This window comes from Nyctereutes procyonoides, unplaced genomic scaffold (assembly GCF_905146905.1).
Source record: "Nyctereutes procyonoides isolate TBG_1078 unplaced genomic scaffold, NYPRO_anot_genome, whole genome shotgun sequence".
Lineage (NCBI taxonomy): Eukaryota > Metazoa > Chordata > Mammalia > Carnivora > Canidae > Nyctereutes > Nyctereutes procyonoides.
Genome location: NW_026575134.1, coordinates 2208404 through 2234895, shown reverse-complemented (window position 1 = coordinate 2234895; position 26492 = coordinate 2208404). Strand labels below are relative to the sequence as shown.

At 51.5% G+C, this 26492-nt stretch overlaps 1 protein-coding gene across 6 annotated transcripts in view; it reads left to right on the top strand.

Annotated features, from left to right (window-relative positions):
* COBL (cordon-bleu WH2 repeat protein) overlaps nt 1-26492 on the top strand; it is a 244651-nt gene that overhangs the window by 173915 nt on the left and 44244 nt on the right. For 5 of the 6 annotated variants that reach the window (XM_055300773.1, XM_055300769.1, XM_055300771.1 and 2 more), the window contains 2 exons: nt 5835-5973; nt 8421-8591. In XM_055300773.1, the coding sequence (XP_055156748.1) occupies nt 5835-5973; nt 8421-8591 (310 nt within the window). Of the gene's footprint in view, nt 1-5834; nt 5974-8420; nt 8592-15786; nt 15990-26492 lie in introns of those variants that run through there. The other variant, XM_055300774.1, reaches the window with a different exon arrangement.

The window sequence follows — 26492 nt, the reverse complement described above, 5'->3', positions numbered from 1 at the left end:
GATTCAGGTTCCACTATCGGGGACAGCTTCCTGCCACCGTGCACAGACGCACAGACAGACGGCGCGTCAGAATCAGCCACGACCCACCCAGGGTGACCACGCTATGTCCCGATTCCAAGAAGGGGGAAATGATGGGCACGAGCTCCAGAGAGTGAGCAGAACCAGATCTCACGTGTTCCTCCAAGAATGAGTGGAAGATGTGCATCAGGTCTCAGAAACGTTTTCTAAAGCAACAGCCTCCAGCACAGGGTGGTCTCCAGTCCACCCTGTGGACGGATATTTTGCCACCGGGGACCATGAGAACTCCATGGGCTTCCGTTGTTTACGGGCTCCCAGGGAGAGACATTTCCACTCAAAACCGCAGGCGTTACTTCTTCCAAGGGACAGTTGGAGTCCGAGTAAGGCCAAGTACAGGCCCTGCCCGCTCGGGAGCTGAGCGGCCTGGGCAAGCTGTCTGCCGTAAGCTCCAAAGCTTCGGTGCTTTCTCCCTTTACCCACCAGACTCAGGAAAAGTAGCTCTTTTTGAGGTAGTCATATGGGCTACAGTTGGCACCCTAGTAAATGTTCACTCAATCTTTGCTGCTAATGTAGATAATACTCCTTTGAAGCCCGTAAGCACACCTACTAGAACACTTCTGTTTAAACACGTTCCACTAACAAAAAGCTCCAGGGAAAGTTGTCTTGCCCATTGGCGCTCCTCTTGACTAGTGGCCTCAGAGCTTGCCGAATGCTTTTCAAACACGTTCTCTTAATTAATTGATCAGGGGTCGCTCTATATCTGGGAACGAGGTGGTCTTCGCCAAGCGTTTGTTGCAAGGTCCGACCTTATCTCTGGTGGCAGAGCTGGACCATCTCAGCAGAGCCCCGGAGACGCGATGCTTCTCCAAAATTTGTAACAAGCAGCGAGCTAGAACTTTCTTTTAGCATGTGAATTGCTTTTCCAGACCGGCTAAGCCAGAAATGCTTCCCCGGCCCCGAGTTCCACGTATTTGCACCTTGATGTCGACCCTCAGCAGAATTCTGGAACATGTCCTAGTTGCACAGACGTCAGTGGGAGCTTCGCGGGCTCTGATCAACCACCGTGAATTCCCGAAAGGCACCCGAGTAGACTCCAAGTTACAGCTTTGGGTGGCGTCTCCAGCCAAGGAGATTGTGTCAGTGTCACAGGATTAGGTCTCCTCCATTAGGCTGTGAACAGCTTGAGGTCAGGAAGTTCTCATGTCTTTGAATCCACTGCAATTCTTGTCACAGGATAAGGAGCCAGAGCCTGCTGGCTGGTTAATTAAAGGAGTAAATGAAGGCATGGCATTGAGGAGAGTCTCTCCTCTTTTAGAAAAAAAGGACCATGAGAAATGTGAACTGGGAAATAACGCGCGTAGGCAAATCCATAGCCTGTGAACGATCATGATTAATTAATGCATTGATGTCTACCCCAAAGGGAGAAATCCAGGTACCAGAGCCAAGCTATATGCCTTCCCACATTGTCGTCAATGAGAGGCAGGGCTGCGAGAGTGTAGGTGGCAGGGTAAGTGTCCCACCCCGTCCCCGGGTGCGCGTGGCGACGGGCACGGCGAGACAGGGCCTCCTGAGAGCCCAGCTCCTCGCCCCACACCAGCGCCCGGGCCTGAGTCTCAACGGAGCAAAGTAATGTGTGGATATTAACAGAAACATGGAAGGGTTTGCTCTCCATTTATTTGAAAGAGTCCAGGTGTGAGTTCATCACAAACTCAGGGTGAGCTAAGCACATGGCAAGGATTCTTAAAATTGGGAAAGCGATTTACAACCGGTGCGTCCCTCCAGTGTCACGTGTTCCTTATCTCAGAAGTTAAAGTAAAGGGACTTTCGGAAGCTAAACAAGACAGAGACAAGAAAGAAGAAATGAGAGAAAAGATGAAACTGTAAGGGTCTTGTCAGCAGTCTCATTTTTACTGGCCGAAACCAAACAACCTTAATGGGCTGGATTGAATTCATTCTGGCTCATGGGTCCCATGGCTCACCAGACAGCCCTTTAAAAATACATAGGGAAATAGGGCTGATGAAATGAGTTAGTGTCTTTGAAACACCACTAAAATGAGTAAAATGCCTTAGGCCACTACGACCCAGAGAAGGTGAGAGGAGCAGGACGTGGTCGGTAGGCACCCGGGAGCTAGGGGGTGTGGACTGGGCCAAACTGGCAGCTGAAAGTGGGCCTCTGGCTGGAGAGACCCAGCAGCAGGGACGGAGCCTGGCGAGGGGGGGCGGTGTGGGGCCCCGGTTCCTGCGCACACCAGCGAGCAGAGGGAGCGGAGGACAGTGGGCTGGCCGACGTGTAGACGTGAAGCCGTGAGACCCCTGACCCTGGGGGCCCCACACGGCGGGAGGAGTGCTGGACTCCAGAGGGGGAAGAAGTGAGGGGCTGCCTCCAAGACCTGAGTCACTCTGAGAGGACCACGCACAGGGAGAAGGGAAAGGACGTGCCGATGGGCCCGGGGCTGCCCGCTGGGCTCCACTCTGCAAGACCAGCTCACGCCGTCTGGCGGGAGGCTGGAAGGTGCCCCTGCGTGGAAGAGAGCCCTGCACATACGGGCACTTGGGGCCCCCCAGTGAGCTAACCGGGTTTCTGCCCAGGCACCTGCACAGAATCCCATTGGTGTGTCTTGCAGGCTCTGTCCACGGAAACACAGTTATAAGCAATCGGCCAAGGATCCCCAGAAATTGAGGAAAGGCCGCAATGTCACAGAGGCCAAGACAGAGAGAGAGAGAGAGAGAGAGAGAGAGAGAGAGAGAGAGAGAGAAAGGAACTTGCAGGAGATAGCAATGCATCAAAAAGAAAAAATAAAAACATCTTCAAAAACTATGAACGATGATGACCTCAGAGAGAAAAGAGAAGCTGTTATACCCAGGAAAGAAGACATGATACTATTTTAAAAATACATAACAGGAAGGAGCTCTTGGAAATAAAAATATACATTTTAAATATAGATGTAAATCGTAACAAATATAAAATAAAAAAAAACATAAACTTGAACAGTTCAAGAGTTGGACAGTGAAGTCTTTCAAGGAAATTTCCAAGAGTGGGGAAAGCTTTTTTTAAATTTTTTTTCCCCTTAACTAGGCAAGAATATTCTGGAAAACTTAGAACATTGATTTTGAAATCTCAGTATTCATTTGTCAGAACCCAGGGAGAGACAGAGAAAATGGGGGGGAGGTGGGGGAAGAAGTCCAAAAGGAATGATGCTGGAGCATTTGCAGGATGAGACGATTCCCAGATTGCAGAGCTCCACGGAGGCCCCGGAGCAGGGTGGAGAGCACCCGGGCCCAGGGCGCGCCAGCTCCAGGGGCCAGAGAGGGTCCTCAGAGCTGCGGAGGGGAAGCAGGCCACACGGAGAAGACGGAGCCCGCACCTGCTTTGAAAGGTGGTGGTAGAAGGGTGGAGAGTATATGAGGATGCTTGTTGGTCTTTTTCCATTAGGCAATTGGGCCCAACGGAATCGCAACAGTCTCGGATTTTCAAGGCCTCCTCGATTGCCCGCACAGCCATCCTGCCTCGGAACACTGACGGAGACTGTGCCCCCCTCTAACGAGGAAGTCTGTTTTTTTTTTTAAAATGCAGGGGAGGGGATCCCTGGTGGCTCAGCAGTTGAGCTCCTGCCATCACCCCAGGGCACGACCCTGGAGACCTGGGATCGAGTCCCACGTCGGGCTCCCTGCAGGGAGCCTGCTTCTCTCTCTGCCTGTGTCTCTGCCTCTCTCTCTCTCTCTGGGTCTCATGAATAAATAAATAAATAAATAAAAATATTTATTAAAAAAAAGCACAGGGGATCCGGGAAACGAGGGAGAAAAACAGCCAAGTCACAGAAAAGTTGTTTCCAGGAAGCCCCAAAAGAAAGTTGGAAAACCAATCACATAACCAAGTTCAGAGACATCAACACGATCCAGACACGTAGACATTTAACATCGCAGCGGGAGAGAAGATTCCTGTTCTCTGGAATTATATCTATCATAACACCGCCCGTAGAACGAGATAGGGTTCATTTAACCCCGTGCCGTGATTTCTGGAAAGATCCAGGAGGAACCGTGTGTGCGTGCGTTTCCGTGTGTGCGCACACGGGTGTGTCCCAGGGAGCTAATGTCTCATGTTCCGGAGCGGAAAGCCGGGATCTAATACGGGGAAGTCAAAAAAACAGCAGAATAAGTTTATTATTTTTAAAAACAAGAGTAAACGTCAAGAGAGAAAGAGTTTGAGGCGGTTCCTCTGGGGTGGCGTCCGAGGACCAGGAGCTGCTGGTTAGACCCCGAGCCATGTGGAGGGACGTGACTTTTCCTTCTGTTCATGTTTTGCATGAAATATATTACAGGTCGTACCGGTGCAGGAGGTGGTTCTGAATATTGTAGCAGAAGGATGGAAAGTATAGGAGGATGCTTGTTTGCCTTTTTTTGTTTTGTTTTGTTTTGTTTTTGTAGAAGTATATGACTTTGAAAAAAAAAGGTAAAGCCTGGAAAAATATATGCCGACTGTTAGTAGTTAGAATCCGAGTGTTGACCAAGCGATTTCTTCTTTCTCTGGTTATGTGACTTTTAAATGCAAATTTATTTTGCGGTACGTACGTTATCACTGAGAAAAACTTAAAAGGTTTTTTTTATGCACATACACGTGCACACGGAGGATGTTTGAGGCTCAGTCCAGAAGGAGGATTTGCCCCCCGTGGGAGCGGGGTGGGTGGCCGGTGGGGTCTGAGTTCCGACCCCGGGGAGCACCCGGGCCGAGGAGACGCGGTGGGGGGCGGGCTCGTGGGCAGCCGCCTGGGACCAGCAGCGCCGGTTTGGACTCTAGGCTGCGGCTCGGCGTGGGCTCCCCGAGGGCAGGGAGCGGCGTACTTGCACACACTCTGCACGCGGGGGTGGGTCGATGTCCATCGGCCAGAACTGCCAGAGGCTGCAACAAGGAGGAGGACACGCAGCCTTTGAGAGGCAGAGCGGGAGTCGGGACCAGCCCTGCCCACGGCCCTACCCACCCAGCCCAGCCTCTGCTCGACCCTCACGTCTGCCCCGCCCCACAGCAGCCCTTCTGCACCGTGACTCTGTCGTTGGTACAAGTCGTTGGTGGGTTTCTGCGTGGGCGGGACTCTGCATCCCGTCAGCGGGCACCATGAGCCCCGCGGGGACCCACATCCCTGTCACCTGGCCGGTGGACGATTACTGGGCCAGGCTGCTGTGCAACGGCGGACATGGGGCGGCAAGCCGAGCCAGGGCCCTCACCCTCTCCCTCTGCGTGGCCACAACTCACGGAGGCCCTTGACCAAGTTTCCAGAAGGAATAGTTCTCTTTTGCATTTATTTTTTTTGACATTTTACTTATTTATTCATGAGAGACCCAGAGAGAGAGAGGCAGAGACACAGGCAGAGAAAGAAGCAGGCTCCCTGCAGGGAGCCCAATGCAGGACTCGATCCCAGGACCCCGGGGTCACGCCCTGAGCCGAAGGCAGATGCTTAACCGCTGAGCCACCAGGTGTCCCCATATTCTGTGTTTACCAAAGGGCTGAGGGGTCCCCACTGTGATGTTTATGCTGAGGGCTAGTTACCAAGTCCCCTGAGTGGCTGGAGTCCCTTGGGCAGAGTGCAGCACCCCTGCTCGGGGGGGGGGGGTCTTAGGGTGTCTGTGAGCATCCTTGGGCCCCCTCAGGGCCACACAGCAAGTGGCCCCACCAGGGCATCCGCCGCCCGGCCTGGGACCCCAGAAAGGAGCCCAGCGGTGTGCCTGGAGCAGCAGGTGGCTGGGGCCAGCCTCTCCGCGCGTGCATGCCCCTCGCCACAGGGCCGCCCCGACACTAACGTGGACTCCTCTGTGCTCCTCAGGTATCTCTGGGCTCACAGATTGACCTGCAGAAAAAGAAGAGGCGGGCGCCGGCCCCCCCGACGCCGCAGCCCCCAACGTCCAGCCCTCTGGTGCCACCTCGCACTCAGGACAGGGAGGAAAACAGGAAGAGCGCCACGGGTGAGTGCGCCGTGTTGCCGTCTGCACGCCTCTGAGCCCTGCCTTGCGTGGAGTGGTAGCACCGCTGTTAACTCCTGCAGCCGCCTCGCGGGGCCGTTCGCTCGGGCAGCATGTGCACTAAGGAAAGAAAGTCTGGAAATAAACACTTGCGGGCTCCCTCGGTATCTTACAGGCATCTTTCCCGGGCATCGTGTAGGCAGGTCGCTGGGGAGGGGCTGAGGGTGGTGAGGGTAGAGGATTGCTGAGGATGGTCAGGAGGGGGTGAGTGGCTCTGGACCACCGGACGGGTGAGCGTGAGTGTGCACGTGTGCGTGTGTGCACGTGGGAGTCTCCTGATGGAAGGATGCATGGTCTTAGGATGACCTCCCTGGAGGCTGTTTTGAAAGACCTCTTGTCCCCAGGAGATCTAGAAGTCAGTCAACAGCAGTTGCATAATGTCTTGACTGCCCCGTTGGAGTCGACCTCCAACACCCTGATATTCTGGGGGAATAATGAAGCAAAAGGAAAGAGGATGGAATCGTGAGACCCGTGAGCAGGAAAACCTATTAGATCTTGAGATGCCACCTCCTGGTGTCGCAGGTGGTGGACAGAGAAGTGGCAGGGGGTCTCTAGCTCCACAAGCCGGGGACGGTTAGTTTAATTTTAAGACCCTCCAGTGTTTGTTGTTCCATTTGTGTGGGAACAGCAGTGGAGCAGAGGTTGCCTGAGGTTGCAGGTGCATCAGCTCATGACAGAGGCCATCCGAGGGCTGGGCCCCGGGCCACCTACTCCACTGGGCACCCTCACCTTTTGCCCTTGACGCCATGGCTGTGGCCCCCAAAAGGAAGACTCCCAGGAATAAGCACTTGCATTGTCAGCGTCTGAGAGTCTAATAACGAGCTAGTTGGCTGTTGGTCGGCTTTTGTCCCCTAATCGACACCTCCCTGTTGGCCCGCGTTTCATGCCAGTTGATCCCCTTTACCAGGGAAATACGCCCAGATTTCCAGAACACACAGTCAGCAGCTGCTCAGAATAAACCTAGTCATCTCCTCTGCGGTGATGAGACCCCGGCTCTCCCGAGCTCTCGCCCGCTCTCGTGGTAAAGGGGTGGCAGGCCTCGGAGCCTTCTCCTCTAATGGTTCTTCCGGGGCCCGAATAGACGATGCTCATCCAGACTGCCCGAGGCCCCTTTGCGCTCTGAGAGTTAACAGATGATGTCCGGCCATGGGGACATCGGTATCTTCCCACGTCTACAAAACCTTAATCAAGAGAAGGAATACGTGGGTATGTCTCTCAATGAAGAAATTATTTGTTAATTTTTTTTATTGATAATCTGATGACGGGCATGAAGCACAGAACCTATGAGTTACTGCACGACTCTAAACATAAAAGCCTGAAGAAGGCGTTTTTGAAAGAAATACTGGGAAGGATGACTTAAGACCCAAGTGATTTATGTGGCTTTGTTGTATGAAGTCATTGACCTTCAAAAATCTTATTAGCAGAAGATAATCATTTTCATATAAAATGGCAGGTGGGTGCCCCGCGTGTCAGCAGAGCACCGAGGGCTGCCCCAAGGTTCCAGAGGGTGGATGGAGCAGGACACCGCCCTTAACTCTTTCTCCAAGAGTTAAATGGGCTTAAGGAGGCCAGCTCAATTAGTGGCCACAGGAGATAGTAGATGAAGTAACAAGACGAAGCTAAAAATATATATAAATAAATCCTAATCAAAAGTCATGGGTATAAAAGGAGTTCCTCTTAACGGGACAGAGCCACTGAGGGGGTTTTTTAAGAATGATTTCAAGCCTGGTGTTTGCGAGTAGGTGTGCCTGCCAGAAACAAACTGCAAACGCGTAGATATTTTCAAATTGGCCCAAGGAGAGGACGCGGTGTGTGTAAAATGTTCAAGTGTGAGTGAGGTGGGATTTGGTGTCATGAGGTGGGATTTGGTGTCGTAAGGTGGGATTTGGTGTCCTGAGGTGGGATTTGGTGTCGTGAGGTGGGATTTGATGCCTGGTGAGCTTGAATGTGGGGCTGGGCATGGCTGGGTCTGTCGGCAGGTGTGGTTGACTTCCGTGTGCAGCGAGGCCGACACTGGTACCAGGTGTGGTTGCCTTTGGTGCCATGAGGCTGGATTTGGTGCCTAGTGAGTGTGAATTCGGTACCAAGCATGGCTGGATTTGACACTGGGTGTGGCTGGATTCTGTGGTAGGTGTGGTTGAATTTGATGCGTAGTGAGGGTGACTTTGGGGACTGAGTGCCGTTGGATCTGGTACCCAGTGTGGTCAGACCTGGCGCCGGGTGTGGCTGGATTTGGTGCCATGAGACTGGATTCGGTGCTGGGTGTGGTTGGATTTGGTGCCACGAGATTGTTTTTGATGCCCGGGTGATGAAGGCCACGTGCCTCCCACTGGAGGGCGGAGAGTCTTTGGGCTTAACCTTCTGAAGTAACCCCCGTTGATTCCATGTAGGTGTTGGACGGCAGGTGCCACAAAAGCCTCCCAGAGGCACTGGCCGGGGGCCCCCCCAGCTAGTGCTCCCCCCACCCCCGCCCTACCCTCCTCCTGACACAGACGAAGCAGAGCCTCTCGGCTTTCCCGGGGAGAGTGCTGGCTCCGAGGCCTTGGACCCAAGACCCACACGTACGTGACTCTCGTTTTCTTTCCCATACGTGTTGACCGCCCATCTCTCTGGTCACTGGTGTCAAGGCGGGGTTTCCAGACTTTCCATTCTTGCCTTTGGGGGAGGGGGGTGTCTGTGACTTCCCTCTCCAGCCTTTCTTTCTAAATGCTCAACGCAGTGTGTCCGACTTAACAGTGAATGCGCCCGGAGGGCCATGCAGGGGCCTGGAAAGAGTGACTTAACCCATTAATCCTTCGCTCTGCGGTCAGACCCCTGCCAGCATCACCCGGCGTGGGTGGAGACCATCAGTCAGGGGCTGCTAACCGCAGTGTCCGCAGGGGGCAAGAGCCCACGCCATCTGGCTCAGCAATTACTACCAGGCAGTAGTAGCGGTTCCCCGCAGAAAGGGAAACTGAGGCAGCAGAAGGGGAAATAGCTTGAGTTCATGTAGCAGTGGCCAGAATTAAGAGTCCTGTTTTCTGCTTCTTGTCGCACCCTGGCTGAGACAAGGCTGCGTCTCCGATGTCTCCTGAGGTTGCTTCGGACGTTACTAAGTACCGTGTATAGCACTCCTGTCTCCCCCGGGGGGGGGGGGGTTCCATCCTTAGCGTATATATTCCGATGGCGCCACAGGCACGTGACCCTGTGCTCACCCTTGAGGCGGCTCAGCGTGGCGGCGATGCTTCCCTATAAAGAGGCACGTTCTCGATACAGCGGCATGCCACTCTGTGCCCCATCCCAGGAGCCGCAAGGGCCACCGGGGGTGCAGCCTCAGGTGGGGGGCTCACGCTTCTCTGCTGTCGCACCCCTGGGAGGCTTTCATCCCCTTTGGGAGGGCTGACTAGCTCGCCGCTGGCTTCTGGGTAAAGAAGGCAACCGCCAACTGCGTCCTCTGCCTCTGCCTCTGGGGGCTGCCTCTGCGGTCACCCCGACTCGGGCCTCGGGCCTGACAAATGCTGCCTCTCTGTCCTTTTCCGTCCAAATCCATGCGATCATCTTGACGTCGGGCGCCCTCCTGGAAGCGAACGAGGTCTACGGGGATTGAAAGTGAAGGATTGGACATGAGGGTCGGGAAGGTGACCGCCCAGGCGTCGACAGCCCCGGCTGCTCCATCGCGGCAGAGGGGCTCCAGCCCCCGTGCCAAGCCCGCGAGCCTCAGGGGCGCCGTGGCCGCGTCCTCCCTGGGGGACCCAGTGAGGGAGGAGGAACCGAGGGAAATCAGCAGTCGGGGGGAAAAGTCCCAAGGCCGGGAGGTCGAGGCACCTTCCCGGGGTGGGGCGGCCAGGCCTCGCACACCTGCCCGCACCTGAACTGATGCCAACTCACAGGTCCCCGCTCTCTCCCGCCCCCCCCACCCCGGGCCTGGGGGGCACCATCGGCGTGTGGTGTGTGCTGGGGAGACTGGCAGGCAAGATTTGGGAGGGCGACTTCCAAAGGCTCCCCCCGCGGTATCTACGTGGCTGTGAAATCACTTCCCGGCCCTGCGCCTTCAGAGAACGGAACCAGGAACAGACACAGACTTCTTGCCTCGTGACTCTGCCCCCATGACCCCAGGCCTGGGCCCGGGGTGCTCTCCCCATGGGCTCCTTGTCCCAGATACGTGTCACCAGACTCCCCTTGGCCCTCTGGTCATAATTCCCTCTCCTTCTCTCCCCTTCTCCCCCCTTCTCCATCCCTCTCGTGTGCGCACAAATGCCAGCAGAGTGAAGAGGAGCAAGAAGAATTTGGGGGGGCTGTGAGGTAGCAGCACCACTCTGTGCAGCTAGCTGGAGCTCCACCAACGCTCCTCCTCCTCCTCCTCCTCCTCCCTCCTTCCCTCCCTCCTCCTCCAGGCTCCTGGCTCCCAGCTGCTCCCGCACCTGAGCTTGATGCATCCAACTCAGAGCTTTTCTTTTACCAAATGGGCAGGACTTTCATGACCATTTTCTGCAGCATTTAAAACAGGGATCTCCCGGCCAGCCAGGCAGAGAGCGACCTGCCTTCTTTGACTCAGGACTTCAGAGCAGTGAAGGAAAACAAATCCTCTGTTGTCACCTGTGTCATTGTCCCACGAGGTGTTGGAATCAGGGGACGCCTTGCGCCTGTCTCACGGGAGCTACAGGCTGCTGGCACGTGGAGGTTGGGTGTGAAGCCAGGCCCCTTCCTGGCACATACGTCTCACCTGCTCTTCCAAGTCAGACCTGCGGCTTTTTGTAGCTGCCTGGAAGGCTGCTCAGCGGAGCTCCTATGCCAGCCACCAGCTCTCGGACGTCTCCTGAGTTCGGTGTTAGGCCTGTGTTCCTTAGAAAAGAGGTGCTGTGCTCCTGGTGGAGACTGACCCCCAGGACCTGCGAGGGCCGGGCGGTCCCCAAGGTGTCTCCCACGTGCCCTCTCGCTCAGTCCCCACTGCAGCTCAGGGTGGAGGTTCTCTCCCTGGGAGAAACTGAGTCAAAAAGACGTAGGTCGCTGACCCGGGGTCTTACCAGGGTTTAGGTAGGGCAGGAGTTCTCCGGAGGGTATCTCGTCCCGCTGTCTCTGTGCTGTCCTCCTCCCTACAGTTTTCCCCACCATGCCAGAAACTCCCACGAGGACGTCTTTGGCTGTGCATACTCCTTGTTAGTTCTGCAACAGATGGTATAGTCCAGCCAGGTTGTTAAAAAGGGGGAAAAAAGTACATTTTGTTGAAAACCGTGAGCTCGGCCAACCTCACAGAGGAAAAGGATGAAAGAGCTGATAGATGCTGCTCTGTACACAGATGGAGGGAGATGCAAGAAGAGGAGAAGTGGGTCTAACGCAGCACCACCCTCCATAACCCATAATCCCTGGAATTTCCTGATCTGGCCTGACCCCGATCTCCATAGGATCTCAGTACAGCCCCCGTCCTCGTGCTTTGCCGGCAAACCCCCCTTTGCTGCTGCCAACGTTCCCTTCCACTGCCAGCCTCCCCTGGCTGACCGCAGGCTGGTACTGTGGGGAATCTGGGTGCCCTGTGCACCACATCCAGACACCGGAATTTTCAGAGGAGCAAGACAGACCATCTCTTCTAGTGGTTTCACGGGGAACATTTCCCAGGTGCCCCCAACTGCGTTTTCTGTTATGTCTCATCGACCACAGTTGGGTAAGACACTGCCCCAGTCTTTGGTGAGAATGGAATCACCCAAGGTGATGGAGGCCCATCCCGACAGCTGGGGACAGGGTCAGCTTCTCTGGTGTGTGGAAGTCACTGATCAACGCCGGAGCTCTGTGACCTGGAAGTGTCGGGGATGCGTGCTGTGTAAACAGCCCACAGTGTCCACTACACTGGGGTTGCAACCCAGTTGCCATGTGGAGCATGTAGGGCATGTTGTGAGTGGGTGCAGAGAGAGGACCGTGTGCCAGTGGCGAGACGAAGTGGCCACAACACAGCCTTTGCCAAGTCAGCGGGTGGCCAGTGTGAGGCGCGGGTGCCCAGAGCTCTAGGCCGTGCTCTTGGCCGTCTCCCGAGGCAGAATCAGGCTGCCTGTCCCCGGGTCCTGCTGTCAGCTCTTCCTGGCAGCTGTGGCCGGGATGGCCTGTGGAGTGTGAGACGGTCTATGCCTATTACACACATAGGAGGAAAATGTCTAAGCTGTGTCATGTCTCAGCCTCATGGCCCAGAAGTCACCGTGAGTACAATTATAGTAACAGTGCAGTGGTGCTTCCCGGGGCTGTGTTATGCAATCGTGTGTTTCGTGTGAGTAAGCTTTCCTACTAACCTTTCCACATCTAATCATGTAAGTGCTTCAGGGGTATGTCTGAGCCAGTGTAATTGTGCACGTGGATTTTTTTCTCCCCCTGTGTCTTTCTAACAAGCTTGCTTTCTGATGACATTGGATTTTAGTGGAAGCTTTGTTGTGAGTGATGATGATGGAGCCTAGGCCATGAGCTGCATTGACTTGTGTGTTCGCAAGATTTGCAGAGCTGGTTTTGATTGGGCTGTTAACAAGGCATCTGTTACATAATTCCAGTGAGAAGACCCTGGAGATTTAAAGATCAATGCATAGAGAATTCAAATTACAGATCCTCGATGTGCTTTGTATTTTTAAAATTAAACCATTCAATGACTGTCCTTCTATTAGACGTTTTCCTATAATAGGTTTGAGTAAATCAGTCTTCCCTTGGCTATCCATCGCTGCGTAGTTGGCAAAGGATTTTAAAGCCATGCAGGAAAAAAAATGGGTCACTGTCCCCTGATCTAAATGACCTGTCAAGTCAAAGCACCACTGGTGACACCGTAGTGGTTTCTAGGAGGTTGGTTGTGATTAAGTATCCCGTCTAATGGCTTTTAAGGAAAGTCTAAGACAGGGAAATAAAATGCGAGAAATCAGCTAGCCATTTTCAATTAGAAATAGTAATTTGAGTTTGCTTCATGTAAAAATCCCTAATAATAATAATTCATATGTTAGGCCGTGTGACTCAGCAGAAGAACTGAGAATCTAGGAGTACGTTGGGCACAGTTCAGTGGTTTACTGGCAAATGGCTGTAATCAAATCCCCACACTCCAGGCCAGATGCTCACTAAAGGCTCTGGCTCTGTGATCAGCCGTGAGCTCGCCTGAGCACAGAGCATAAAGCAGGAGAAGAGAGGCAAGAGTTTTGCTGATGCCCCTCAGTTGAGACCTGTCCTCTTTTTAAAGTCACCTATCATCGTAGTCTAAAATCTGAACCAAAATTAAACCCTTGGCATGTCTCAAAACAAAGCAGTTAATCTTCAAGCTTGTGACACAAAGACAATTCTGGGAGTCTTGCTCATGGTGGAAGCACCCTTGAAGCCTTGCAGGTGTGTGGACTTCACAGCAAGCCCAGGGAAGCACTCCTGCCCTTGTCGGGTGTTTGTTTGCTGCTTTCCTTCCCGGGGCCAGAGAGCCAGCCACACAGCCGCTCCCACTGCCATGGGAAAGGGCGAGCATCCAGGAAAACAGGAAGTGGGTAGTGAGCAAATAGAAGGAAACTGGTGACTGTGAGAGCAGAGCCTGTCCCTCCTCAGAAGTGCATTGGGAAAAAAAAAAAGTGCATTGGATCTTTAGCCTGTTGTTATTGTACCTTGAAAACCATGAGATCCACCCAACATGAACTAAATAAAGGCTGAATGCTACTTAGAAGCAAAGCAGTGAGAACCATGGTAGAGCTATGGATAGCATTTTTAAAACTATGTGAGCTTACTTCCCTTTGCTAATTATTTTCCAGTGCTTTATTTACAAGCTGCTATGTCCCTGACTTGAGAGAGAATTGAAAAAGTTGGAGACGAGTCACATGCAGCATGTATGCACTGGCCCTGGCTCACACCAGCTAGTGAGAACAGACTGTTGAAATCTCAGGAATTTTGCAAGCCAGTCTCTGAGTGGGACCGTTATTAAAAGGTCAATTATGTAAACCGACAATTAATATTAAAAAAAAAACATAGCAGATATTGAAAATTCATCACTCCCTAATGATTTTATGATGTTACTGTTTGTAGAGTTTTGAGGTTAAATACATACAGTGAGTCAATATGATTCAATAACTTTATGACAGTGAAAATATTATATAACAGCGCACATCCCTTCCCAATGCCACATTCAGCGACTGGCATCTAGTTGGAGATCAAGAATCATAGAGGGTTGAGGGAGCTGAGGGTTACGTAGAATCTACAACAAAGAAAAGTGCCTGGGTCACTCAGTTGATAGCATCTGACTCTTGATTTTGGTTCAGGTCATGATTTCAGGATCCTGAGATCGAGCCCCACGTCAGGCTCAGCCCTCAGCACAGAGTTTGCTCTCCCTCTGTAGCGCACTTTCTCTCTGTCTCTGTCTCTCATAAATAAATAAAATCTTTAAAATAAATAAATAACTTCTACTGTTTAAGAAAAATAATTAAAAATAAAGAATTATATTATCGCTTGTAGATTTTGTGCTATCCATGCTCTAGATTTTTTTTTATTTTTACTTATTTATGATAGTCATCACAGAGAGAGAGAGAGAGGCAGAGACACAGGCAGAGGGAGAAGCAGGCTCCATGCACCGGGAGCCCGACGTGGGATTCGATCCTGGGTCTCCAGGATTGCGGCCTGGGCCAAAGGCAGGCACCAAACCGCTGCGCCACCCAGGGATCCCCTATCCATGCTCTATATCAGTAAAACTTTATCAATCTACTGATCGATTCATCGATCTGTCCCTTTTACTTTTTCCAAGGCGCTGGTTCCTAATCATTCACCCATCTACTACTGCGAAAGAATAGAAATAGAAGTAGGAATGCTGATAGCAAACTTATCTTTGGTTTTCATAAGCTGTTTGCCAAGCCCCACGTGACACCAAGAATCTCAACGGGTGTCTGTATCTCTTGAAGCTTCAACTTGTAGCATGAAGTCAGGTTTAGGCACAAAAACGTTTTTTAATTTATTTTTAAACCTCAAAAGATGTAGGAACTTCTTTCTGAATTCACGTAAATTTAAGTTCTTCATGGAAGTAAGGAATGGACAGCTTGGGTTTTCAGGATAGTTGTTAAATATCATGGCTTTATTAGTTCAAGAGCAAACAGAATAGGAATGAAGCATTCTGTTGCTGACACTAGTCTTCTAGATTATTGTTTTAGGATTGGTCTAAGTAGCTTAAGCTACTCACATGGAATGGCCCTTTCTCAGATGGGTCAGTCTCCCACTGACAAGCCTCTCCAAAGGGTGTGCTCCTTCAGAACAGTAGACCTCAACACGTATGTGCAGATGAGGTCTTTCTCCAACTCAGCAAATCAATCCGTGTTTTCTCAATTGATGCCTGAGCCCTGCTCAGAAACAACATTATCAAGGTCGGATGGATTGATCTGCCATTGAGGGTGTCATGAAATAATATTATCTGTTTTCCCCTGGAGCCCTGCAAGTAACTTGGACGTTTTGGCCAAACAGTAACAAATGGCCACCTGCAAGGTCTTTAAGGTTGTAGTAAATCCAATCGTTGTATTTGACAGGCTAAAAGACAGCAGTGAGTTCAGTGATGCTTATGATCTGGTTCTTCCAAGGGACAGAACTGTGTACGTTGGATCAGTAGACCTTTTTAACAACTGACATCCACGAAGAGTAGGAGGAAATAGAGGAAATGATCAGCATATGACGGGGCCGATAACAACACCATCTACGCAGTGTTAAATATCCAGGGTCCGGAAAGTGGGTGATGATGTTGTCTATTTTTATTTTTTATTTTTTGCTGGGGTTTGTGTTCATATGTTGCCGTTTATTTCCCTCCCACAGTGTATTGCTGTGCATCATTCCCTCCTCATGCCAAGCGCTTCTGATGGACGGCCCTTCCTGGAGCTCCTTACCTCTGACTTTCCCTGTGCCTCTGCTGTCCTGACTCTCCTCTCCTGTTCTTCCACCTGTTGGCATAAAAGGGCTCATTTGTACCCCCTGCAGTGTACTTTCTCTAGAATTTACATATAAATGTGTAAACAACAGATTTGTGTGACCGACATTCTTATTTCCTCACGGGAGGTCAAGCCTTGTCTGTGCAGATTCTAGGTTGATGACCTTGACCTATCTGAAATGACCCTTTCATTGGTTCATAAGTATGTTTCTGTTAAGAACCTTGCTTTATTCTGATTCATTATCAATTCACATTTTTCTTACTTGATACTCGATTGCAGAATATCTTCTCCATTTAAAGTAGATTGTGGGGATGCTGGGTGGCTCAGCGGTTGAGCATCTGCCTTCGGCCCAGGCCGTGATCCTGGAGTCCCGGGATCGAGTCCCACGTCGGGCTCCCCGCATGGAGCCTGCTTCTCCCTCTGCCTGTGTCTCTGCCCCCCTCCCCCCGTGTGTGTCTCTCATGAGCAAATAAATAAAATCTTTAAAAATAAATAAAGTAGATTGTGTCCACAAAGTGACCAGTGTAGTCAGTTTAGATACACCTGAAATATTATCTACCTGGTAAAATTTAATTGCTTAAAATACATGAACTTTCTATATATAATCTGGAGGAACTCACAACTCATACACACATATATATGTGCATAGACACATAGACACACACACGTACATATACACAGTACACATACACACACACACACACACACACATACATTCACGGATACATAGGACCCAGCTTTCTTTACTGTGTTCTCCACCATGTAGACAGTTTGCAAAAAGAAGACAGAGGAAGGAGGATGTGTCTCACTTCATCTGTTAATTATGCATTCAGTCATTCACCCATTTATTCACCAAACATTGAGAACTTGCTTGATTCTAGGCATTGTGCCAACTTTGGAGGCTATTCCAGTGAAGAGCACGTGGCCTTCATCTGTGAAGTGACTCCCCATGTGTGTGAAAAGAAGTAATGATGATTCCATTGGGTAAACACTAGTCTGGAGGTTTGTCCAAGTTCTGAAGATGCTCAAGGGCATGACAGCCACATCCCCACGGTAGTGTTGCCTTCTCTTTCTTTCTAGGAAAGATCCCTTTCCTATCTTGAGGAAGCCCATCCAGTTATTGAGAACGAGTCACCTTGGCAGCCCTAAGGCAGACAGAGCAGGTGGAAATAATCATGCTAAGATTCAGGATTTATGAAGAAAGGTCTGCTTGCTTTGATTAACTCTGATCGTCGTACAGAGACGCACTTGAACCCGAGAGGCTTATCATGTTTCTCTCCAAAAGATTTTTTAAGTGTTATTGCTCAAAGTAAGAAAAAAGAATCAGTAAGTGTTTTTTACTTGTATGACTGTTGTCCAGTTGATCACAATAAGAGTGTTAGTGATGATTAATGTAGGAATTGTCACAGCTGATATTGCTATTAATAATTAAGAAACATAAGCTAGAGCTTACAGAAATATATAAGCTATATAGGACCAATCTAGTGCCATGTGTTGGTGGAGAAAAGCCCAGAAAGTTACAGAAATCACTCACAAGGAAAGAGAGAACAAGTTAGTGTCTTTTTGTTTTGTTTGTTGCGTGCGTGTGTGTGTGTGTGTGTGTTTGCATTGAAATAAAGAACTTTTGTCTGATAAGTAGCAATCACTTGACCTCAAATCATTAAGTGGGGAAAGTCTAAACAGGAAAAGATAATGTTTACCTGAATGTTGGGGGAAGCATCAAGATTTATGATCCAGACATTAAGATTGTGGAAGATTGTATATAATTACAGCAATGAGCATTTGTGTCAGAAGTAGCTATTACGCTGAAGAAAAAGAGTGGTTGAAAGCCTTAAAGCAAAAAGGAGAACAGGGAAAGGTGATATAGTCCATAGAATTATTGGTTATGAGAACATAAAATACAGAGAAACCTAGCAAACTCTACTGAAAGCAAGAGGACATAGGTGTGCACCTGTGGATATGAGGAAGAAACTTGATGGAGCTGCACCAAGTCACATGACGAATAGACTCAGACATGGATTTTTATTTTACCTCAGGGCTCTCTTTCACCGGGACGGCCTGATACAGAGCTGGGGGAAAAATCAGGGCAATTCAGTGACGGAATCTACATATGTCATGACACCGGACTGACCAGCGTTAGAATCGGTTTAGGTACCAGATTAACTCGGTGAAACATTTTGACCCAAAGCATTTGCATTTCAGAGAGGTTTTTCCTTTCTGGTTCACCCCAGAACCCATCCCTCCTGGGGCTCAGTCACTCCCTGGAAGTCAGCAGGAAAAATGCCTCTTTGGTCTATAATGTGACACATGCTCTCAAGAGTTACAGTAAAAGAAAATAAATTCAAGGCCGTTCACATTTTCTAAGCAGAGACACAGATGAAGCAGACCTGGCGGCTGGCTCATCCTCATGCCTGTCAACAGAGGAGCCCCTCAGGAATAGGGGTTCTAAACCAAGTGCTAAGACGAAAGAAAAAATTAACTCTATGTTAGTTTTTCAACCGCAACTCATGTAAATCCTTTTATTTTCACCACAGAGACAATATCAGCAGTGGATAATGGAGGTCGCTGTAATTTCATGCCATCCTATTTATAAGGATTCTAAAATTATGTAGTTGTAAATAAATGCTCCTAGTTCTGCAGGTGAAGCAGTTTGGAAAAATCCTAACACAGTTTATGCACCTGTGTCTTCTTATTTTAGTCCCCATTACAATCACTCACACATGCACCTGCATGCTGCTGGTGCCTACTATTGACTGTCCATCATCACAGTCCCCCTGTTGATTTGGGTCTGTAGCTTGGCCCTGTGTGTTCACACTTCCGTGTCTCACAAAATCTGAGGCAAAACACGTCCATGTGTGGACTACCATTTTCTGTCGCAATCTACGCCTTTCTGTGATAGAGACGATATTACCTCTTCCAAACGGAGGAGAAGAGGTGAGGGCCCGCCCTCAAGGATGGAAGGTGTCTGGATCAGCACCAATTCTATGGCGTCCAGGAGTTCATCCATCCGTGGAGCGCTTCTGTCCTCTCTGAATAAGGCGTGTGTGCGTGTGTGTGCACGTGTGTACGTGTTTTAACTACTTCATCATTCATATCCAAGGAATGCGGAGCAGGAAAAAACTCAAAATAGTTTGGGCCCTTGTTAATCACCATGGTAAAACAACAACAAGCAAGCTTCAAACGCTTCACTGAAGATGAAGGTCCAAGTCTTAAATGAAGTGAGTCTCGCAGCTATCTGTGGCTTCTTTGTGGTTTATTTTGTAGTCTCTTGCCTCACTGGTTACCCATAGAAACACAGAATCCGTAACCCTTCCACCAAAAGCTCTCTTCCCTGGAAACGGCGAGATTACATTTATCATCACGTTCTGTGTTTATTTTGCCCTTCAGTACTTTCTATAACCTTTCTCTTTCTTCTTAAGAAAATAATAAATTTTTATTACTAGGGGTGAGGCTGTGTAAATGTCAGGAGGTTGTATCTTCCCATCTCCTTCAGCAAAGAAAAAAAAAAAAAAAACTAAACGAGATGAAAGGCTCTGAGATTATTCAGACCGGCTACGTTGTTTCCAGGGCGATACGCATGTGCTGTCCAGCCTTTAGGGAGTAAAGTGACTGGGTGGGGGGAGGAAACAGCCAAACATATCATCTAAGTCAGAATCCCGTGGCTTGTGGGCATCAGCCCTTTTTTCTTTGGCTTGTGTGGAACTAGCATTGATGAGAGAGCATACCTTCCTATGTTTTGAGTGAATGAGAAGTGGAAAATGAGGAATGTAAAGATTTACTCAGTAGTGCAAATTCTGAATTAAAATGCGAAAGTGGACAGCAGGCTGTCATCTCTGGCCTACAGACACGCCCCCGTGGCTCAGCAGAGTTGCCAATATTAAGTTAGATTTGCCCCAAAACTCTGTTGCTTCTAGAATATGCAAAGAGCCTTCTTTCCATGCCGTTTCTCCTCCCCCCGAAGGCCGGGAGCTCACCCCATGCTCCACGTGGCCCCACCACCCTGGGGTTCCTTTGACTTATCGTTTGTCTCGGGCTGTTGTTTTATCCTCAGGGACTGAGTGGAAGGGAAAGTGCTTGTGTCTTGCAGTCGAGCTCCAGACTCTTCGTGGACCGACGTGCAGACATGAAGCACAAACCTACAGAGCTGCCATTTTAATAAAAATGAGAGAAAATGATGTTCTTGTGGGAGCAAAGGGCATTTGTACCTCTGACCTGTTCCACTCGTTGGCATTTCTGCCCAAATGTAGTGAGGGTCTCAGTGATGCTTCCCTGCCCATCTTCCCTCGTGCGGGCAAGCCCTGGGTCCGTGTTGACAGAGCCAGCCGGGGACAGCGCTGGAAGGCAGCACTTGGCTCCCGGGTGCGCCAGCCCCTTTCCTGACCCTCTCCTCACTGTCATCACATGAGTAAGGACAGAGTGGTACCCTGCTGGGGGCCAGGGGGCTCCCGAGGCAGTGACACATGCATTATATGTGAGGACAGAGCTCAATAAGTCGGGCGAATATAAAAGATCAGTAAATGGTTTTATTTATCATTTATTTATTTATTTATTTATTTATTTATTTATTTAAAGATTTTACTTATTTATTCATGAAACACACACACGAGAGAGAGAGAGAGAGAGAGAGGCAGAGACCCAGGCAGAGGGAGAAGCAGGCTCCATGCAGGGACCCCGGGATCACGCCCTTAGCTGAAGGCAGACGCTCAACCACGGAGCCACCCAAGCGTCTCAAGATCAATAAATGGTTTTAGATTGAGATTTTTATAGTCTCCAGGAGAAGAACAGTGAGTCTCCACGGAATCCTGCAAGTTGATTGAGAGGAAGGAAACTGATGCGATTTTGTAGTTTCTACACGGGTTTCACTGATGTATAATTGGCGCACATGCACACACACACACACACACACACACACACAGAAACTTGCAGCACCAGTGAAACCACTGACCCCGTCAGGATTGTAAGCATCCAGCACCCACGCCAGCTTCCCCGTGTCCTCTGTGGTGGTTTTTAATCAGTACATTTGTATGAACACACAAATGAAACATCATACACTTAACTACACAGGTAACCTTCTGTAACCTAATGGGAAAAGCTAACAAAATATGATTTTTAAAGGCCAAAATTCTATTGATTGAGAAGCAAAGTTCTGCGATAACTGACTAGACGGAGGTTAAGATGTCGAATGTGGAAGTGTTCGGTGATTGTCTGTGATAGAGCTGGTGGCGTATTGATCTGACGGGAAGGAAAACTAGTCACAACCTTCTTAGTCGAGGCGGCAGGTGCGACGCACGACACGGGACCTGTCGATACACGTGATACATGTGCTCTTGGGCTCGCACCAGCCGCTGAGCTTCCTCCTTGCTCTACATCTTCAAGAGGAAATAAAAAGATTGTTCTCCACTACGTAATTTTCTCCTGCTAAAGGGACGTGTGTGTGTGTGTGTGTGTGTGTGTGTGTGTGTGTGTGTGTGAACGAAGCTGCACAAGGGTGAATCCAGCCAGAGGAGCCCAGCCGCCCACCCCGGGGGAGGTGAGGGAGGTGGCGGCTACACTCCAGGGCTCACCTGCTGCCCCCAGCCCTGTCCTCCCGTGGGTGTGCAGCCAAGTGGCGGCTTCTGGTCCAGGAAGGAGCCTCCAGGGCCCTGCTTCTTTGGGCCACCAAGGGGAGCCCGGCCGTCCCATCATTGGACCCTCGCAAAGCTGCAAATGGCAAACATCAGGGCTTTAAGTTGTGCCCAGCCTTCTGTCGCAGAGTGGCCTTCAGAGACCCCGCTCCGAGGGCTGAGTCCCCTCTGTTTACAAAGAGGGGAAGGTGAGGCCAGAAAAGCGTGCTGACCTGCCTGGGCTGGGGCGGCTGAGGAGAGCCTGGGCCCCTGGGTGCAGAGCCTCGCCCTCTGCGGCTGCGGTGGAGTCGGGGTCCACACAGGATGCGGGATGTGGCTGGTGTGCACACGATGATCGCTGTCTGTCTGCCCATCTGTCCGTCCCTCACCATCCAGGCACCCGCCCTTCGCATACCCCGCCACGGGCTCAGCCTCATGTGCACCCTCAAGGACTGTGAGCCTGGCCGCTTGGCCCTCCCGGAAATCACTGTCAAGCCTTCTTCTTCGTGCCCGACCTAAGAATTAAGGAGGATCTGGTCCCTTCTTGGTTAGGATGCACACTCGCCTGTGGGCGGGCCAGAAAGGCTGCACAGCTCATGTCACCTCAGCTCCATCCCTCAGCTGTCCTTGGCAGTGGTACCTGCACCCCCTGCCCCCCCCCTGCGCACCTGCTGCGGGGAAGGAGCCCCTGCCCGTGCTGACTGCCCTAAAAAAAACCATAAATATATATATATATGAAGGCCGATGGGTGTGTGGGGACAGGGCAGGGGGAGGGTCAGGGACGTTCTATGTGGGAACTGTGGGCTGCCGCAGTCGGGGCAGAGACAGGACACGCATGCCACAGTGGCCCAGTGGTGGCATCAGGACGACTGCCCCATGCCTGCACCCTCAGGTTCCTTCACAGCAGCACCCGCATCCCGGCCCGATGCCTCAACCATAGACCCTCGGGCCTCGCCCTGCTGCGGGCCCAGAGACCGAGGTCAGGCATGGGCTGGTGGCCCCGCGGCCCTCCCTTCGGCGCGCAGCCAGCCACGGCCCCCGTGTCCCCAGCGGTCTTCCCTGATGGCCGCACGCCCCGCGGTCTGGCTGTCTGCCCCTTCTAGGGGGACGCCCCCCACATCGGGGCAAGACCCACCCAAAGGGCCTCGTTTTAACAGAATCACTTCTTTAAAGATCCCATCCAAGTACAGCCACCTCCTTTGGTGCTGGGGGTTGGGACTTGGACGCGGGAGTTTGAAGGGAACAGGAAGCCACTCAGCCCAGCACAAGCGGCGCCCACGCGGACCGCTCGCCGGGGGTACGACACAGGCTGCGGCATCTGAGCTGTACCCATGGCAGGCGTGCAGGGTGGCCCCCAGGCTTGGCCTCGCCACCTCTCTGGCTGCACCCATGTTGCCCCAAGTAGGCCGTGGCCCGCCGTGAAGACGTTTCACGGGTACCAACTTCTAAATGCTCCTCCCGAAATCAGAGATGTTGACACGGGTCTAACATAACGAATCGTATCTACAAAGTTACCATGTTGTCACTGGTTTCTCCCCACTGTGGGGGCTTCTGAGGAAGTGGGAGCCGCACGTGAACCAGGGCGGTCATGGGCTGGGTGGCGGACGGGTCGGGGACTCTGCTCCAGCCTCGGGCTGCGCTCAGCCCATGCAGGCCTTCCTCGGTCGTCTACGTGAGCTGCCGAGTCCACTAGTAGGCTTTTCCTCTTTTAGGTTGTGATTAAAAACAATATTTAGGGGCACCTGGGTGGCTCCGTGGATTAAGCGTCTGACTTTCGATTTCAGCTCAGGTCAAGATCTCAGGGTCCTGGGATCGAGTCCTGCATTGGGCTCCATGCTGAGCACGGAGTCTGCTGGAGATTCTCTCCCTCTCTCTCTCAAATAAATAAATAAAATCCTTGAAAACGACAACATTTAACATCATAACCACATTTAGGTTCACAGTTTGGTGACGTTAAGTGCATTTATGGTGTCATGAAGCAGATCTCCAGAACGGTGTCACGGGGCCAGTCCTTTATAACCATGAAACATTAGCTCCCCTTGGGGCCCCGGCACCCAGCACCCAGCATTCTACTTCGTGTTTCCGTGACTCTGACTACGCTAGGAACCTCAGAAGGCCGAATGCTGCCGTACTTGCCTTTCTGTGACTAACCTTTTCCACTCAGCACAACGTCCTCAAGGGTCATCCCTGTTATTGCACGTGATATGGCTTCATATATATATATATATATATATATATATATATATATATATTTATGGGGTTTTTTTAGGGCTGAGCACTATTCCATTTCTGCGTGCGCCATGTTTTGTTCATCCGTTATCTGTCAATAGGCATTGGGGTTGCATCCATGTCTTGGCTGCTGAGCCTGGTGCTTCAGCGGACACAGGGAGCAGCTAGGTCTTCGAGACCCGACTTTCAGTTCTGCTGGGTACATATACCCCCAAGGGCGTTGCTGGTCCAGCCAGCTGGTCAGTGCGTTTGCTGGTACGCAGAGCAACTCCAGCTGCCTTAACTCACACGGGAATGTGTAGGTTGCTGCGAGTCTGGAGGACAGGCAGGCTCTTCACCCCAACGCGGGCATGAGTGAGCATTCGGAACCAATCACCGTGGTGCTGGGGGTGCCGTGCGCCCACGGGCTGAGCTAGAATGCACAGACCAGTCGCCCGTGTTTGACTGGATGGTCTGCGTCCACCTCCTAGGCCACCTGGGCTGGAGGAAATCCAACCGCATCGGCTCAAGTCGAGCACAAGGGTTGGGAGGTCAGACTAGAACCGTGTCGTTGGGCATCTTATCCACGTCTCTGCACTTGAGTTTTTACCTTGACGGCAAAGGTGGTTCGGAGGACGACACCTGTGGGTACCTGTTAAGTATCTAGAACAATGGCTAGCTCTCAACAAAGGTTAACTATTATGAATGAACGTGGACAACGTTTAAAATGCAGAAGGAGATCGTGCGTTGAAATCTTGATTTCTGCTCTTTCAAAAAAAAAAAAATCAGATACGGCAACATCAAAACTGAGGAAACGAAGTGCGGGACACAGCACGAGCTGCTCATCGTGGATGGACGCGGAGTCTCCTCCGTGACCCATCGCACACCCAGCCTCACGTCCGTCCCTCACAGATGGTTCCTGACCCCGTAGGCATGTCAGTTTGGGTCCCTGCTCTCATCAAATTGGAACGATAAAGTAATTCAAACTCTTATTTTAAAAAACCAGAAAAATGCAGGGGCGCCCGGGCCCTCAGTTGGTGAAGCGTCTGCCTTCAGCTCGGGTTGTGATCCTGGGGTCCTGGGAGCCCGCTTCTCCCTCTCCCTCTGCTGCTCCCCCTGCTCGTGCTCACTCTCCCTCAGATAAATAGAATCTTTTTTTAAAAAAAATGGAAATGGGGCAGCCCAGGTGGCCCAGTGGTTTAGTGCCGCCTTCAGCCCGGGGTGTGACCCTGGGGTCCCGGGATCAAGTCCCACGTTGGGATCCCTGCATGGAGCCTGCTTCTCCCTCCCCCTGTGTCTCTGCCTCTCTCTGTGTGTCTCTCATGAATAAATAAATAAAATCTTAAAAAAAATGGAAATGTTGGACTGTCAAGTAAGGCCTGAGCAAAATGTTGACTCTTGCCCTTCATATGCTCCCAGCAAGGATGCGGCCTGCTTCTGTCTTCCTCCTGGAGCCCAGGATGTTAGGGGACACTTCATGTGGCCTTTGAAGAGACTCTTACCGTGTGCGTTTTTGCGGCTCACGAGGACGAAGTGCCCCACACTCCTGAGCCCTCGCCCTGCTGTAGGGGCTGCAGGAGGGAGAACGCGGCGGGGACACCTGTGTGTGCCCCGGGCTGCAGTGTTCCCAGGGGGCCAGGCCCACACGGGCCACCCGCCCCTTACCCGACAACATGGAGCCCTGGTGCCCGCTGGGCTCTGAGCTGCACCCCCGGGACCCGGTGAGTGGTCCGGGGTCCACGAGGAATCGCCGGTGACCGGGCTGCTTGCAGGGCAGTGAACGCAGTGTGACCGCGTGACGGTGAAACTGAAGCAAGTGGGTGGCGGCAGCCGTGGGCTCCCCAGGCTGGGCGCTGCTCTCAAGCTGTCGGGGCTGCCTGTTGGCGTCCACCCCTTGTCTCCAGTTGTCAGCAGGCAGCCCAAGGGCCCACGCACTGGGCCCCCACCCATGCCGCTGACCGGCAGTGATGGAGGCGGCCCTGCGCCCTCCCACAGGTGGCCTTGCGATCCCCCGCTGGGCCGTGGGTGTGCCCACCCAGGGGTGATTGTACGGATGGAAGTGAGGCATCCGCCTGTTGCGGACCGTGCTTTTACCTTTCGGAGCAATTTCAAAGCCTGAGAAACATAGTGGGCCCTTTTAATTGGGACCATTTTAATACTCTTGGGGCCTTCCAAATGATCTGTGGAAAATAATAATTTAAATTAAAAATATATATTTTTTTATTTTTTTAAAATTTTTTTAGATTTTTTTTTTTAGACTTTACTTATTTATTCATTAGAGACACACAGAGAGAGGCAGAGACACAGGCAGAGGGAGAAGCAGGCTCCCTGCAGGGAGCCCCATGTAGGACTCGATCCCAGGACCCCGGGGTCACACCCCGGGCCGAAGGCAGACGCTCGACCCCTGAGCCCCCCGGCGCCCCTCTGCTGCATGCTCTGACTAAAATAACCCACAGCTCTATCACGCTCTGGACTCCGCTGCCCCAGAAGGAGGGCGCACGTGGAAGGGGACAGCGTGGGGCTGTTGGGACACCTCACCTCACGTGACCACGAGCAGCGTGACCTTTCCCAAGCCATCTCCTCCCTGGGCCTCACAGATACAGATCTGGACCAGAGCATCCACGTTCTTCCTCATTCTCTGCATACCGTGTGCTTCGGTTTCGAAGTCTGGGCCGAGAGAAGGTCCACGTGTGCTCGGCCTCCTGAAGGAGAACGTCTCGGGACAGCTAATCTTTAGTGCAAACTTGGGCTGTTGGTAGTGTCCGGGGACCCAAGGACCAGC